General features: G+C 49.6%; 1 protein-coding gene across 5 annotated transcripts in view; it reads left to right on the forward strand.

The window, feature by feature from the left end:
• LOC106891359 (leukotriene C4 synthase-like) overlaps positions 1–14,244 on the forward strand; it is a 26,896-nt gene extending 12,652 nt beyond the window's left edge. The window contains exons 1-7 of one of the 5 annotated variants that reach the window (XM_014947819.1): positions 7,046–7,240; positions 7,527–7,821; positions 10,170–10,339; positions 11,172–11,271; positions 12,332–12,402; positions 12,621–12,702; positions 13,058–14,244. In XM_014947819.1, the coding sequence (XP_014803305.1) occupies positions 10,282–10,339; positions 11,172–11,271; positions 12,332–12,402; positions 12,621–12,702; positions 13,058–13,184 (438 nt within the window). In that variant the 5' untranslated portion in view covers positions 7,046–7,240; positions 7,527–7,821; positions 10,170–10,281 and the 3' untranslated portion in view covers positions 13,185–14,244. Of the gene's footprint in view, positions 1–7,045; positions 7,241–7,526; positions 7,822–8,298; positions 9,418–10,169; positions 10,340–11,171; positions 11,272–12,331; positions 12,403–12,620; positions 12,703–13,057 lie in introns of those variants that run through there. The other 4 variants (XM_014947824.1, XM_014947825.1, XM_014947821.1 and 1 more) reach the window with 4 other exon arrangements.
• The last annotated feature ends 2,077 nt before the right edge of the window (positions 14,245–16,321 follow it).

Genomic DNA, 16,321 nt, shown 5'->3' on the forward strand with positions numbered 1-16,321 from the left:
GTGCAGTATTCTCCACAGAGTTAGAAGGTGCAGAAGCTTTCTGATGTAGAAACCCAAGAGAGCGTGGAGGTGGGGATTTATTTCAGAGCTGGCTGGCTATTAAAAAATCAAACAGAAGCTGGGGGATGAGAGGCTTCCTTTGATATATGGGCTGATAGGAAAATGAAGGTAGTCTAGAGCCAGTCACAGAAAATGTCTGCTTGGCACGAGAGTGAAAGGAATGGTTAAGGTTACACAAGTGAAACTCAACAACCTTTGCTCTCATTTTCAAGTCAAATACCTTAGAGTTAGATCTTATCACTCAAGGCTTGAATTAATCATGGGGCAAGTATTATAACTGAAAGAAATAGATCAAATTATAAAGGCAAGCTGCTTCCAAGCTCAGTAGAAACTCGAAAGAATGAGGAGGTATTAAGAGATAGATCTGATTAAGACTAATAAAAATATCAGCTGTGCCTCAGGGAATGTTGGTGTTCTCAAACACAAATTCCAGAGTCAAAAATAGGGTGCTTTAGTTTTCCATCAAGGAACCAGGCTAGGTAAGAGCTGGAATTCCTTAACCCCGCCGAGAGGAACTGGCTTGCAGCTGAGCTGTCCCCTCATTTGCTTCTTAGAAACTGTGTATTACAACTATCCAGTGCGTAGCAGACAAGCTCGCTATTTTGGTTTTACATTTCCAGTTTGTGCCTTTCATTTATTTTAAATGTTTCCCCCATGAGACTCTCCTTTTTAGCAAATGTCTGTCTGTGGAACTGGAATTGGTCGCTGCCTTTATAACAGCACGTCGTTAGCTGCCTTTGTTATGTTGGGACATTTTAATCTAAGACCTTTTCCTGTGAAAAGGTACATTTTTTAATCTGTCCTTCAACTCAGTGACAAGGGCCTTTCCTTTTGTTCCTGCTGGACAACCCTTATCCAAGATAGAAGTGGACCGAGCTGCAAGCTTTCTGTAATCCAAGGTAGACTTTTGTTAGAGGTTGTTTTCTGATACTTTTTTACAAGGCTGCAAAAGGAATCAAAGAGATCCTCCTCCCTTCATGAATATAAAGATGTAGATCTGAGGCAAAGTCAGAAAAATCCGCAAATTAAATTTAACATGAAACCTGTTTTTAATTGTTCACTAATTTTTTTAACTGATTACTAAACCATGGTTTGCCTTACAGCTTTTCATCTCTTTTTTTTTATATACACACGTGTAAATATATATTAAAACCCTGTATCTAGATGTATAATAAAAATGTATATGTAATTAAAATATACATAATAAAAATCCAGATGTATATATCTGGTTAAGAAACCCTGTATTTAGGGTTAAGAAGATCACTGGTAGAAGAAATGTTAATTACTGAAAGGGTTGATCATTAGAGGACTTTGGGAGGAACTTGAACTCATTTTCACTGAAGTAAAAAAACGTGTTCTGCAGATAGCAGCTGACCCTGTTAATCGATTGTAAACAAATGGAGATTTTCCCGTTTTCTTTAGTAATAACCTAAACATTGCCCCCTGATAAGCCCTGTACAAACAGACTGGATTGTATATTCCTGAGTAATCACATCCCTCTTTCACAGAAGTTAAAAATTATAGAAACTAGGCATGTCCTAAAAAAAACCTTGCACAAAAACTTGAATTAAGGATATCTCTCTCAGAACCTTACTGTCCGCTTGGCCTCCACCCTGTTCTTTATCAGACAAAAGATTTTTCCTTGGAGCATAGTCTTTGACGGTTCTTTACAGAAAAGGTGAGACCGATCCTTAAAGTTAACGTACAATAAATGCCCTTGTAGGTGAGCATCCATGTTCTCCTCCAGATATGCTTTTCCCAATGGGGGTTCAAGCTGCAGTCCCAGTTCTCTTCCCTGCCTTCCCAGCACTGGGAACCTGGCTCAGGAGGGATTTTCCTTGCTCGGTTGGCTGTAGCCAGGCCCAGAAGCTCTGGGATTGCTTCATCACTATCACTGCTTGTCTCGCCTGCATTGGAACGTCTGGCAGACAGGCAGTTATAAACAGCAAGCAATTACTAGTTTGGTGATGTCAATGAATTAAAATCCTATTTGGCTGCCTCGGCCCAGGCGATATCCTTATAGCATTGGATTATATCCGCGAATTACGAGCAGTCATACGGGTTATATCACTAATTCTCTTTCTGTGGCACGTGGCTTAGTGAAAGAACTTTTAAATAGGTTGTGAGACACCAGTGCTCCTCTTGGGCAATCGCAGGAATTTGAGATTGAGCTCCCTTAAATCCCTTTCTTGTATAATCTGCTTTTATTTTTAATTTCTAGTGCTGTTATTCCTGCTGCCAAAAGCTTAGTTGTCACAGAGATACCAGAGCTCTTTTGTCCTCTCAAAGGACAAGGCAAATTATTCTTTGGTATTTGCAGAACTATAGCAACGGCCAAAAATGTAAGAGGGGTATTGAGGGGGAGAAGACCAAGACAGTGAATAAAGTGCACAAGCTGTTACATGTAATCACTGAAACTGTACAGGGCATAGCACCCGTTTGGGATCTCTGCAGGTGCTAAACAAAAGGAATAAACTGCGATGAGCAGCAGTAATGTCAGGGCTTTCAAATACCAAAGCCCAGGCTCCTGTGTGCTGTGTTCAGCTCTGCTTTGCTGCACCAGACCCCGGGTAAGAGCCTGCAGGGGTCGGGGAGGGATGCTGTCCTGCAGACAGAAGCCTGCGTAGCCCACAGGCGTCGAGCACTGACTTGGGCATTGGGAATTTGCTTAATGGAAGTGGCTGCCATCAAGATGTGCACAGTTATTAGGCAGCATCCCAGTCCTGTGCCGTGTGGAGCAGTCAGATGGATGCTGGAAAATGGGTTTCCGTAAGTGCGATGCAAGGGGCAGCGGGATCTACATCCCAGTACTGCCCGTCCTGCTTATTGCCACCACAGGCACCAGTCAAAAAGAGTATGTCTACATGGTTTGCAGACAATGTACTGGAAGCGTGATGGCTTGTGAGGGATTTGTATCACTCAGAAAGCAACTTTTCCTTAAAACAAATACTGCGTGCAACTTGCTGGAAGAGGGTGATGGAATTATGTCAGGAAACAGGAGGCAGTGGAATACTTCTCATGCGAGGGCTACAAGAAATCTGAAATTATGGCAGGTCCTTTGCCTTTTTCCCCAGCAGAGTTCCAGGGTACCAATAGCACAGCTCTAACCAGGGTCTCAATAACTGCCCAGTGTCACTCGATGAATCCTCTTCTTGTCAGAGCACTTATAGGCACCATCCATCCCTCCTCCAGGTTTTGGGAGGCAGAGAGTTTGCCAAGTAACATCACTTTGATTGTCATTTCAGCCTCCCAGTAGTTAAAAGCAAGAGTGTGCAGGCAAGTTTGGTATTTAGTGCTGTTTCTGGTTGTTCTATTCTTTTACACAATTGCATCATGCGACCGTTTCACACCCTAAAAATAAACCCAGCTGGTTTTAAAGCAATTCCTTTGTCCCACTGTGGGACTGGTCACGGCTTTGCGACTCCTGAGAGGCAGTTTCTTGCCTTTTGCAAAAGCTCCCTGTTTTTGATGAGCTGCTTCTCAAAGGCCTCTGGGAAGAGCGAGATTTTCTGACTTAGAGATGCTGTCTGTCTGTCCGTCTGTCTGTCTGTCTGTCCTGGCTTCCCACGATACAGCCGCTGGCTGCCTGCCTCTGTGGCAGCACCTCCTCAGCTGGAGAGGCTGAAGTTGCTGAGAAGGTGCTGGAAGAAGACCGATGCCAGGATGGGCGCCTGCTCCCAGTGGCACATCTGGGACTGCTCTCGGCCCAGAGAGGGGGGACAGAAAGGGAAAAGCTCAGGAACCTCCATTTCTGGTACCTTAAGTGGTGCCCCCAAGCTGGAGACACTGAGGGTAGGAGTTACTTGGCCATGCTGGTGGACATCAGAGCTGGGTCAGCCTTCATGAGGGGTCTGGGCTCCACGTGAGGCCAAGGAGTCGCGCTCCCATGGCACCTCTCCCCAAGGACTGTCCCCAGCCCCACTCTCCCCACAGCTGCCACCGCTGTCGAGTGTGCCCAGGTCAGCTCGACCTCGGCCAGACTCCAACGCACAAAGGCTACAAGAAGTAACAGCCAGTGCCCAGAAACGTGTTCACCCCAGAATCATGTCTTGCCCTGTGACCTGTGGCTGCCACTGGCTCTGGGTCCTGTGCCAGCAGGAGTAGCAGAGCCCGGCTCTGTTTAACTTCTCCTTTGGAGACGGGAGAAGGGACAAGAGCTGTTTACATGACCCGGGCAGCCTCTTCACACAGCTCACGCTGTACTTGCAGCCTCACAGCTCCAGCACAGTGTGTGTCCCCCTCACTGGCAGAAGGTACCCGGGCTCCCTTCCCTGCCTGGCTGCCCCATCCCACCAGGCACATCACTCCATGCATCTTCTGGGGGCATGAGAGTGAAAGAGTTCAAAGAACAACAGTCTCATCTGCAGCATCTGCCTTCGGTTCTTTCCCAAGACGTATTTCAAAACCTTTTTAACAGCACTGACGTCAGAGGAACTTTACAGAAACATCCATCTGTCTCCTGACACATCCGGCTGTGCTGCCCACAGCATCTTCTGCCCTCGCAGGAGCTTTTCCACAGGCCTTGTCTCTTGTCCCATGCCGGTGGCTAGTGACTCCACAGTCTCACCCTCTGTGTTCATCCAGCCCAGCTGCGGCCCAGGGCCATGGATGGGGTGACACAGGGCAGGATGCTCAGCAGGATCCAGGTCCTGCAGCACCAAGGAAGGAGAGCAGAGCAGGTTCACTGAGGGTGACCGGGACAGACACAGCCTGGGGATGGCCATGCCAACCCATCGCAATGAGTGACATCTGAGAAAGCCAAGCTCAGGGTCAAGGCAAATGGCCAGGTGCAGATGGCCATGGCAAAAACTGAGTGCTAGGGCTTGAAGTTAGATGTACCTCACGACCAAATCAGGGAGCCTCCACAGAAGCTTTTCACAGCTCGCACGTCTCCTCTCAGTGGTGTGGTCCCTGCTTACAGAGCTGGCCTCCAGCACAGGCAGCCCAGCCTGCATCTCTGTCCACATCACACTGCTTCCTGCAGATCTCCCCCCAGACCACCCCCCCTTGTCTCCCTGAAACTCCTCCTTTCCCCTAACCCTCCATGGGACAGGACTATGGTGTGAAAGTCACCGTAACGGAAGAGGAATCACTGCCCTCCTGACTGCCCCATCTCTGCCCACACCACCCCACCCAGCAACACCTCCCCAGTGCAGGCAAATCCCCCCCTTCTTTCCCCGTGCCTGGCAAGCCAAGGGTCTGTCCTTCACAGGAGACCTATCAGGAATCCAATCTCCCCCCAGAATACATCTCCTTTGAGCTGCCCTCGCTCAGCCCCTCTCCAATGCCCTGCCCATCTCTGTCTCATCACTGGGCAGGGCTGACCAGAATCCAGCTTTCTGGTCCAAACAAGCTAGAAAAGCTGAATAGCTCTATTTTTTCACCCCTATAATTTAGGGAAAGGGAAGCTGCACTCCATGATCACTCTTCAGCCTTTGATGTATTTCGATGTCTCCTGTAGCCTTGCAATTTTTTCCCCCACATCATTATAGGGTAATACTAAGCGTGTGTAAGAGCTGCCAAAGATGTTTGAAAGGCTTGTTTGTCCCTCCGCAAAGGGAAATCCTCCCCCTCCCTGCCATAAGTGCATACACTTATCACTCCAGAGATTCATTCTTCCTCGAGTTAGCCAGAAGTGCAGTTGCCTTTCTGGCGTTGTTCTTTTTTGTTTATTTGCTATTTCTGACATTCTGCTGAAAAGGGAATAGGAAAATTGGCAAAACACATGGAAAGGAGCTGCCTCATGTGACAATAACATGAGACGAAGCAGGACAAGAGAGGGATTTAATTTGCCTGGTTTTATATTTTTAACAGATGTTGACTATAAAAGAAGGGCTTTTATTCATTTGCATGTGTCAGTGCCTTTTGATGATGGGTTAAGGGGAGAATTTTGACATTGCTTTTATACTGATGTGCTCTCCAGTCAGATTTAATGTGCGTACAGATAAAGCTCACCACACTCCTTGAGAAGAAAGCTTTAAAAAAAATTTCTTCAAATTATCCCTAACTAAATGAGTATCATATACTCATCATCTACTCATGTATGTAGCCTCAGCTTTCCATCTTGCTTTTTGGAAAATGGCTTTGAATGTTTTCCCTGTTTTATCTTTAAAGCAAAGCCCTTCACCTTTAGGGAGATGAGGAGTGCTGTCAGCAGGAGTATGGCCACGGTTCTGCTCCACGCGGTGGCACTCACGCAGAGAGTTAAACCAGCCCAGAGAAGATTGGGTTTGCTGTTAGAAATTTTGCTGTAACTAATCATTTGAGAACATTTACGTGACGTCTCTGACATGCCACAGATCCAGAAATCTCAGGAATATGTGTCTGAAATCCGTCTGGATCAACAGGCTGATGCACATCTCCATCACAGACTGTTTGGACTCCAAGGGATGCTTCGCATAATGCCACCCTGGGTGTTGCTGGCAAAACCAAGCACCTGCTATTTTGCTGTCCAAAAGGAGGAGCCTCTGTATAGATCCACATTTTGGGAGGACGCGGTGATTCTCGTCACGCAAAGTTTTGATGGCTATTGCAAAATGCAGAACCCAAGACACATTTCAAAAAACGCTCAGGAGATCTGAGCCAGTTTGTGCCTTGCTGGGAGCCCTGATGGGAACCAGAGAGCAGAAATTCCCCGCAGCTGTCCCCGCTTCCTACAGACACGGGGCCAACCGCCTCTTCGTAAGGGATGAAATCGTGAACTGGCCTTTTCTGGCCATGTTTTTAGCCCGTCGTTTCTCTTACAGCTGCAAAATCGAAGAATTCCAGGAAAATCTCCATACACATTGGTCTGAGTTAACGAAGGCTCCGCAGACACAGTGGGTCAGGAAGACGTGCTGCCCGGCCTCACGGAGCTGCTCATTGAACAGAGTGAGGTGCTCAGGGCTGAGCTCTCTCTCATTCTCTCCAACTAGAAAAACTCTTTTTTTTTTTTTTTTCCTGTGTAGTTTTTAATTCTTTTGAAAGAAAAAAAACCTCGGTTGTTTTTCCAAGTGGCTGTTAGAAAGGAACCAAGTGTTCTCACAAGCAGTCCCATGGTCACAGGTCTGGATATGCGCAGTGGCTGCAGAAGCGTTCGAAGGGAAAGGAAGCACAAACTCCAACGAGATAAGAAAAGACTTCCAGATTTTTACAAATACGATTGGAAGGACGAGGCGCCTCCACGCTTCACGGCTGAATGGTAAAGTTGCTCAGCTGCAAAATGTTCCTTCTTCCACCAACAGAAAGCTCTTGGCCCGCTGTAGTCTCATGGAATATGTTCCTAGGGGGGTGTTATTGCCTGTAACGGTGTCAGACTCGGTGCTGCTGCCTTCTCCTTGCCCTGCTGCTCCTGGGGAGTAATAGCTTCTGCAAACTCTGTAGCTGCTTAAAACCCTTCCGAGCCTTTTGCATTGCTTATTTTTCTTGCCAAGATTATTTTTAATCCTGAGGGGTGCTGCATTCCAGCTCACGGTGCGGCCCTGCAGTGGTAATTAGGAGGTGTAAAGGCTTAACGGCTGCAGGAGGAGGTGGCAGAAGCAAGAGAGAAATGCCTCCGGTGATGACTCAGTGGGAGGGTTTGATCCCGCCAGGTCCAGCCGCCCCGTGATGCGGGGCCACGTGCGCACGGTGTAACCCGGGGAGCAAAGTCCACGCCGGGGAGACGGAGAAGGGAGAGCGTTCCGTTAGCTGCCGCTCAGCAAAAGCCACCCCGAGGTGAGCCTGGCGCCCCAGAACTTGGCCTTTGCTCAGGAGGAACTCAGGCCCTGTCAGACTCGGAGGGTGAGGTTTTGCAACACGCTTCTCAGAGTGTCGTGGCGGGTGGATGATGACAGCCGTGACGCCTTGTCCCCATCTCCTCACCCCAACTGCCCCTCTCCTCTGGCAGGGACAGGGATGCACTGAAAGGGTTCTCAGCCCTTGGAATGGGCTGCCCAGGGAGGTGGTTGAGGCCCCATCCCTGGAGGTGTTCAAAAGACGGGTTGATGAAGTGCTGGGAGGTATGGTTTAGTGATGATGCTCCTTGTTTGTTGTGTGGGTGTCTATTTTTGTCAGTTAGGTTGACAGTTGGACAAGATGATCTTTAAGGTCCCTTCCAACCTAGAAGATTCTGTGATTCTGTGATTCTGTGCCTGCAGATTGGAGGGTTTTCTGGCTGATCAACGGCATGATCTGAGTCACCGCACCGTTGTGTAGTCGTTAGGTCAGATGCAAACGGGCAGGAAGGTGACAGAGGCCGGGGTGGTGATGCAGACCATGTCTGCCAGCCACAGCTACGTGTGGCACCCTCTACACAGGGATGCTGGTGGCCGTTTGTGGTCCACGGGATGCTGAAGCTGTCCACCAGTGACAATCCCGACATCAAAGGGGGTTTGGTGCTGGGAGGAGGGTCCTTGTGTCTGGGCCTTGCAAACACCGAGCGAGAACAGAAAATAAGCCAAGTCCTGACGGTGACAAACAGGGACAAGAAAAACACCGTGCCCTTCAGGAGGTAAAGACAGCTTGAAAAATTATGCTTATGGGGGAGGGAGGAGGAGGAGAGACATCTGTTCTTGTTTATTCATTCATGTTTCTACTAGCCTTTATTATATTTAGAATACGCTAGGTGATACTAGAAGTATTTTGCACCTAGCGATGATCTGGGGAGCGGGAGTGCTCTTTGGCAGCCTTTACAGCTCCTCCTGGCCCAGGTTTCCTTACACATATTTGACACTTTTGGTGCAGGTTCCGCTGCATTTGCATCTGCACTGTTATCAAACGGAGGTGTGAGCTCGGATCTTCTTTGTTCTGTTGTTTTGCTTTATATTTTCTTTCGCTAGCAGGCTGTAATCAGACAGGAGCAGAGGGAAACCAAATGTCATTAAGGACCGTGAGAGCTCTGCCCTTTCTGAGCAGGGAAGTCTTTAATTTCTTTGACAGCTAAATGGGAGAAAACAAAACACGATGTTCCTTGTATTTTTAAACAGTCGCTGGAATGAAAAAGGATCAATTCTGAGATGAAAGAATTAATCTTACAACCAATGCTTGAAAAATGGTGGTGTCTCTGTTTGATGTTTGGAGAAATACTAGGCTGGGACACGGTTATAGCCTCTGCGGGTGCCCTTGTAGAGAGGCAGAAAACTGAAAACCAGCTCATTGCTTCTTAGAAAGTCTATCAAGGACATCAGGCATACAATGTAATTTCTGTAAACTGCTTTAATCTGATCTTATTTTCAATAATAGTGAGGTTTAATGATCACTTTGTCTTAACCCACTTTCCTTTTTCCCTGGTCCGACCGGAAAAATCCTTCGAGTGGAGGGAGAGGAAGGAACCAGAGCCTGCAGCCCCAGCAGCTCGCAGCCCGGCCAGCTTCGTGCTCTTAGACAGGAATTAGCTGAGTAGGTCTCCCCTGACATGTGGAAACATGATTTTCCTTTTGCTATATCCTGATGGATTCTGCAGGCTTTTACTCACAGAGAACTCTCTCTCTGGTGTTTGTGATAAGAGTTAATTTGGCTGCAAATTGATCAGAAGCTTTAAATGCACGGCTCCCAGCCTTTCCAGGATGAGAGCCAGCTCTGAAACCCTCCCGGTGTCTGACAGTCATTCTGCAGGACTCATCCCCAAATAAAGCATCAGCGTGCGAGACAGATCTGTACCTTGTGTACTTCATCACGTCCTATCTTACCATCGCAGTGGGTTTTTCACCTGGGGGGTTTATTTGATGCTGTCTGGGTGTTGAGGCTGTAAGCCACGCTCTGTGCCCGGCGCGGTCCGTACCATGGAACGCTGCCTGTCCTGATGCTCAGGTGGTGCAGAACAGCCCAAGCAGGGCTGTGGTTTCTCATGCAACCTCAGCATGAGGGACATGCCTCAGCCTTCCTTAGGAGTGGTTTTAAGCCAAATTACCCAAGGGGAGTGGATTGCTGGGCTGTTGGGATTTGTCCTCCCATTCAGCTCCCAGTTCCTTTCTCCTCTGTGCTCACTCTCTGGTAGCTTCCTCATAATTCATTCCTGGAAAAGAGAGGGTGGGAACGGAAATTCTCCATTAGACCTCCCTCCCCCAGTGCCACAGTGCCTATGGTAATGGGCAAGCTAGACTCCTCCTGGTTTTAAGCACCACATACAAATCATCCCTGTTCAATTACAGCAAACTTACGCTGCCAGCTACCACCGCTGACTGCCGCATCAGCAAGGACTAAACCTGGCCAGAGGAGCTTCTGATCAAGAAAACAGATTTTCTAGGGTCCGGAAGAGTCATTATGTTGGATCAGATCCATCTGCTGGCTGCCGTGACAGTCCTAGGAGTCCTGGAGCAAGGTAGGGACCATTGGATGCACATGCCCAAGTACTTTCTGGGTCAGTCTGCTGCACCTCCATTGATTTCATTTCACTTCCACATTTTCATTTCTGCCGTTGCACTGGCACTTCCCTGCTTTTCAGATAGTAGATTGATATCTTGTCTGGGTTTTGAACAGTATTCAACGAAACGAGTGCGTGGGAAGCCTTTCCTCTGAACTGACATACCTCCTCAGTTCAGAAATTTCTTAGTAGATCTTCTCCCCTGCAAACATGTAGAGTTTCTTTCTTTGAACAGAAGGTTTACAGCAGTTCCTGAGGCTCGTGTAGACATTAGCATACAATGAGCACTGCGGTGCAGAGAGGTGGAAGAATGGGCTGCAGTGGGTCACACGGGATGTCTCCCAGCCGTGGTTCCACGTTGCAGGACAATTTAATTCGGTGTCTGGGTTGGTTATCTGTGGCATCAGTTCCCTCCCTACTCAGCTGTCGGGATTTAGAAGAGGAAACAATTAAAACTTTTAAAACAACCTTAAAATTGGCAGTAAAAAAGTGCATCTCAACAGTGTAACAATTTCTGTAGGTAATAGATGATCTGTTAATTACACAGGAGAGAAAGCCGATATCCGTTGGTGGTACATGACTGCATACTCCTTGCTTCACTGTTGCACTGGGTCACTCATTTTCCTTGTCTGAAACTTCATCTGGGATTTTCATCCGGTTTTCTCTGCTATGTGGGGGTGCAAGATTAGGAGGAGACCGCAGACCTTTTGCCCTTACCTCTGCCAGACTCCTGGCCCTGCTGGGCCCAGCAGAGGACTCACCACTGCTACTTTTCTCTCTTTTGCTGCAGCCTACTTCTTCCTCCAGGTGATCTATGCCAGGAGGGCGTTTCGCATTTCTCCTCCACAGATCTCAGGCCCACCTGAATTTGAGAGGATCTTTCGAGCACAGTAAGAAACTCCTCTTAAAAGATGTTTTCCAGATCTCGTGGCTAACGGCACTGCCCCTCCCCTGCTTTCCCATTCATTTCTCGGGACTGTAATTCAGTAGTTACCCACCTCTCTGGGCTTAAATTAATGGGTTTAAGAGTTGGCATTGAGACTGTGTCCTAAACACACTGGCCACTGGTGATAAAAATTGCACAGACTCTCTGCTGTAGAGCGAAGGGCTGCTAAAGACATAGTCGTTGGTGCCTGAGACTTGGGCTGGTTTTAGCCAAGCGGTGTCAGAGCCTCAGGCAGCTTCAGCCCTGCTCTGAACCCCACTCGTGGGGAAGGACAAGCTCCCAGAGAGATCTCAGCTGTGGCTGGGACCGCATAGCCACAATCCAGCATCTCTGCCATGGCATCTGTGCTAGGGCTGCAGCGGGGAGGGAGGCAGAGAGGGGAAAAAGCTTCAACTTTTGCTGCAGCTGAGCACCGAAAAAAAAAAAGCAACCTGGCAGCAGGAGCAAGATCCCCTCAGCCATCCCCTTCTCTGCTCCTTTGCCAGCCTGGATTCAGCCTCATCCAGGTTCTTTTGGTCCTGCAGCATTGTCTTTGGGGGGGGACAGGGCATGGCGTACAAACAATCCACACGGCAGCGTGCTCCCTCCCACTCCTGCATGAAGTCCAAAGTGTTCTGGCCTTATCTGCTTAAGATACACTTCACCCTAAACGTGTCTGCAGCCTGCTGGGACAGACCTTCCTGCGGCTTCGGGGCCTTCACAGCAGGATTTAAGCTGCAGCTCTCGGGAAGGGGCAGTGGGAGTGGTTCACGGAGCCTTTTTGTGCACGGTCTGACCTGGGCATCTTTTACTTAATTTCTTTTGCTCTGGAAACCCAGTTCCTTCCTCTGTTTAATTCCTGTGGATAAAGGTGGGACAGGAACTGGGGGGGGAAAGTGCAAGCCTGAAGGTTTTTATGGTGGCATCAGCTCTGAAAAGCAACAGCCTCTGGAAACTGCTATGCAAAGCAAAAAAGGAGGATCTTCCCCCTTTCCCTTCTTTATGGCCTTCCTCTTTCCTTCCAGGGTGAACTGCTCTGAGTATTTTCCCATTTTCCTGGCACTTCTGTGGCAGGCTGGACTCTTCTTCCATCAAGGTGAGAACCCGTTACCTGGTTTGTCACTGGATCTCTTCCCCTGGGTGCTGGCTCAGTCCTCAGGTCCCGCTCACCTTCTGAACAATAAATTAGGCAGTGATTCTGTCTCTGGTGGGAGGGTAGAGGCAGAGGACACACAGCCTCTATTCCACCTGCTTGGCTCAAAGGAGCTCTACAAAGCCTTTGGAAATGGTCACTGAGATCTCTTTTAACTCCAGGTCTGGCTGCAGCCTTGGGTCTACTCTATCTCTACGCCCGCTACCGCTACTTTATGGGATACAAAGCATCGTCCTCAGCAAGGTAAATGCCTCTGCCAGCCTGTGGGTTTGCATTTGGGAACAGAATGTGCTTTGCAGAAGCTCAGGAGTCCCTCTGGCTGCTTCGGGGTCCCTGCGTGACTCAGCCTTGCCAAGCTAACGTGGGCATGGATGGGTGCAGGGCTGGGCCAGAGACACAGACACCAGGCAAGGCTGGAGCTGCCCGGAGCTGTTGTGGGGGTGTGTGTGCTCCCTCGAGACAGGAGCACGGGACCCCACGCAGGGGACCGGGAACAGCCAGGGGCTGCATTTCCACCCCCCTTCTCCAGGGAGGAAGGGACTATTCCCGGGCCAGAGCAGGGATGCTCGGTCTCAGCAGACTCTCTCTCTTCCTTCAGGCTCGCCCCGATATACTTCAGCAGTGGAGTTCTCTGGATTCTCACTGCAGCATCAGCCCTGGGCATCTTGCATTTCTTCCTCTCTCACTACGTGGGGCTGAACGTCCTCCGGCCTCTCAGAGCATGACCTGCTCCTCTGTCCCTCATCGGTGTCCTCGCCTCGGAGTCCTGCTCCCTCCTGCCCGTGGTAACAGACTGGCAGTACCTAATGCAGCACAAATGTCAAGTCCACCCTCACCTGAGGTTTTAACACCTCCCTCCTCAGTGCCCAGGACCAGCACAAACTGCTCAGCTCCTCAAGAGGTATTTTTCCCCCCATGGCACTCTCTGTGCCAAATGCTCCATATCCAGCAGCTCTTTCATGCCTGATGTGGAAACAATGCTCCAAAACAAGGATAATTTTAGGAAAACCGGACACATAAAAGCAAACTCATCTCAGCCTGAGCTTCCCAGTGAGCCACCCCAGGGAATCGCCATGCGCTTCCCTTTTCCCAGTGGCTCTGCCTTCAGCCCAGGCACCAAACGCGGGTTCATGCTAGTTTTCCAAGGCCCACACCTAAGAAAGGCATTTATTTGAAACCAGATGTGGGCTGAGGCATAACAAAAGAGGCGAGAGATAAACAGGAGCAGCCATCAACATGTTGTGTGAAAGTCTGCTACTGCCCTGGTAATGGTTATTGGCCATTGCCTGTGGGCGGCATCGTAAATCAGACTGCGCAAACTCATGTAGAACTTTGAATATGCTGAGTGACAACGTGCACAAATAAAAAAGCCCTGAGCTTGCTGTGCTGGGCTTCTCCTTGTGGGTATGCAATTAGCAGAGAACAAAACCACAAGTGTTTGAGCGCAAAGCGGCTGCCCGGGTTCCCTCGCTGTGCAGCACAAGGCAGCCTGAGACCCTCTGTCCCATGGGAGGAGAGCTCTGGGTAGGGAGACGCTGATTTTCAGAAGTGCTGAGCTCCTGGATCAGGGGCTGAGCCGCTCAGCACCAAACAGTGGTCCCCACGGGGTGGTCTGGCTGGTGCTCAGGTCCCGCTCTGGGCTTGGCCCCCCTGCAGCAGGAAGGACTGGATTTTCACGGGAGCTCAGTATTCACAGTGCTGATGCTTTTGGCCATGGGTCTGCTTACGTTAGTGACGGGGCTCAGAAAATGCCAGTGGTGCCCCGTGCCATCGTCACAGGGGGACTTCACGCCAAACCCTGACAACAGAAACATAACACACTGCCAGTCTAAACACATTTTAAAGCCCACTGTCCTCTCCTCCCTTTCCCAGCAGTTTGCATATCTAGACTGTAAAAACAAAAGGCAGGGTTTTTTTGGAAGAAGTGATTAATTTTTCACATTGTTTCATTTCCTTCCCCACATTTTAAATTGGCTTATCCAGCAAAGCCCCCAGTCCGTTTCCCTTTCAGGCTCTCCTGCCTTGGAGTTACGCTGCTGCGTTGAAGTTGGAAAACACTGCAGGGAAAGGCTTAAATCTTAGCCAAAATAACTGTACAGCGCTTGCCTATGCAAAGTTTTCAGTGCAGCAGGGCCCCATCCTTACAGGAACCCCTGGGTGTCACAGGAAGATAAACAACAACAAAATAACTTTTTTTTCTAGCAGCTTTGATAAAGCCAAGCACTATTTAACCCCAGCCCTGGCTTAGGGAGGCCAGGGAGGAAGAGATACACCTCTTGCCTCCAGTGAGACTTTACTTAGCCTCTACATTCACACGTCCCACCATCTCCTGAAGTTAATTCTCAGTCCTCACCTTTTTACCAGCATAACCAGTCACCTCCCAGAGGATTAATACAGAAGTACCAGCCCCAGCTGCCGGTGCAGGTCCTGGCTCCCTGTCAAAACCCTTCTGTCTCGGGTCAGTCCGAGGTGGTGCTCACCGGTTCTGCAGACACAACCTCCATCTTTTACCGTGCAACCAGTTTTCTTACCCCGTCGTATCGGCCCCGGAGCCACTACCCACCTCAGCCCCGCTCCTCTCTGCTCTGCGTGTGACAGGGCTGCAGAATGACTCAGAGGAGGGAAGTTAATGATTCAGCAGCAAGGCCGTGGCAAGCCGCCTTCTTCCCCTGGATGCAGAGATCATCGTTAAAAACCTTGGTGCAGCGCAGCCAGGTTCTGGCCCCAGGTACCCGCCGTCGCTACCTCTGCCACGGAAAAACTGCGGGGCACATCATCCCCTTCAAACAATTGTCAGAGGTGTCATCTCAGGTGCTTCTAGCAGAGGGAAGCTCCTCCCCTCCGTCAGGGATGCTGTCGTTACTTGGGTACTTCATAACTGTCACCAGAGAAAATCACTTTGCGCTGGACCATGGTTCGGCGATGCAGTCCCTGATGGTGGTTTCAGGATTTGATGGTGGTTTCAGGATTGAGCCAATTCGTGTCGCTGCTGTAGGAAACCGCTCTGCCCACCCGCAGTGGGGCCACGTCAGGTGAGACGGGGTCTGTCCCTGCCCACCCCAAGGCCACACAGCTCTGGGGTCACCATCCAGCTGGGGTAAAGACCGTCCCGTGAGCCCCAGTTTGACAGCAACCCAACTGCCTCGGTGCTGCTGCCCGGCCGGTGGCAGATCTTTGAGGTCCCTTCCAACCCTAACCATTCTATGATTCTGTGATTCTATAACTACCTGAAGGGGGGTGTAGAGAAGCAGGGGTTGGTCTCGTCTCCCAAGTCACAGGAGATAGGACAAGGGGAAATGGCCTCAAGTTGCACCAGGGGAGGTTTAGATTGGATATTAGGAAACATTTCTTCACGGAAAGGGTTATCCAGCATTGGAATAGGCTGCCCAGGGAAGTGGTTGAGGCACCATCCCTGGAGGTGTTCCAAAGACGGGTTGACATGGTCCTCAAGAACATGGTTTAGTGGGTTTTTTTTGTTGGTTTTTTTTTTAATTGCTTATTTCTTATTTTTTTTTGTCAGAGTAAGGTTGATGGTTGGGCTAGATGATCTTTAAGGTCCCTTCCAACCTCGATGATCCTATGATTCTGGCAGGGGCAGGTTCCTCGCTGCTGCCCCGTCCCCTCTGCCCCCTCCCCACCCACCCGAGAGCCGGGATGGAGGGGTGGGGGGGCTGCCCCACGCAACCACCTCAGCTCCCCCCCACCCAGCTTAATTTTGTGTCCTAGGTTAATTTTGTCTCCTGGCTTAATTTTGTGTCCTGGCTTAATTTTCTTCTGGTCCGCCTATGATTCTGGCAGGGGCAGGTTCCTCGCTGCTGCCCCGTCCCCTCTGCCCCCTCCCCACCCACCCGAGAGCCGGGAT

Source organism: Calidris pugnax, unplaced genomic scaffold, assembly GCF_001431845.1.
Source record: "Calidris pugnax isolate Ruff unplaced genomic scaffold, ASM143184v1 scaffold27, whole genome shotgun sequence".
NCBI lineage: Eukaryota > Metazoa > Chordata > Aves > Charadriiformes > Scolopacidae > Calidris > Calidris pugnax.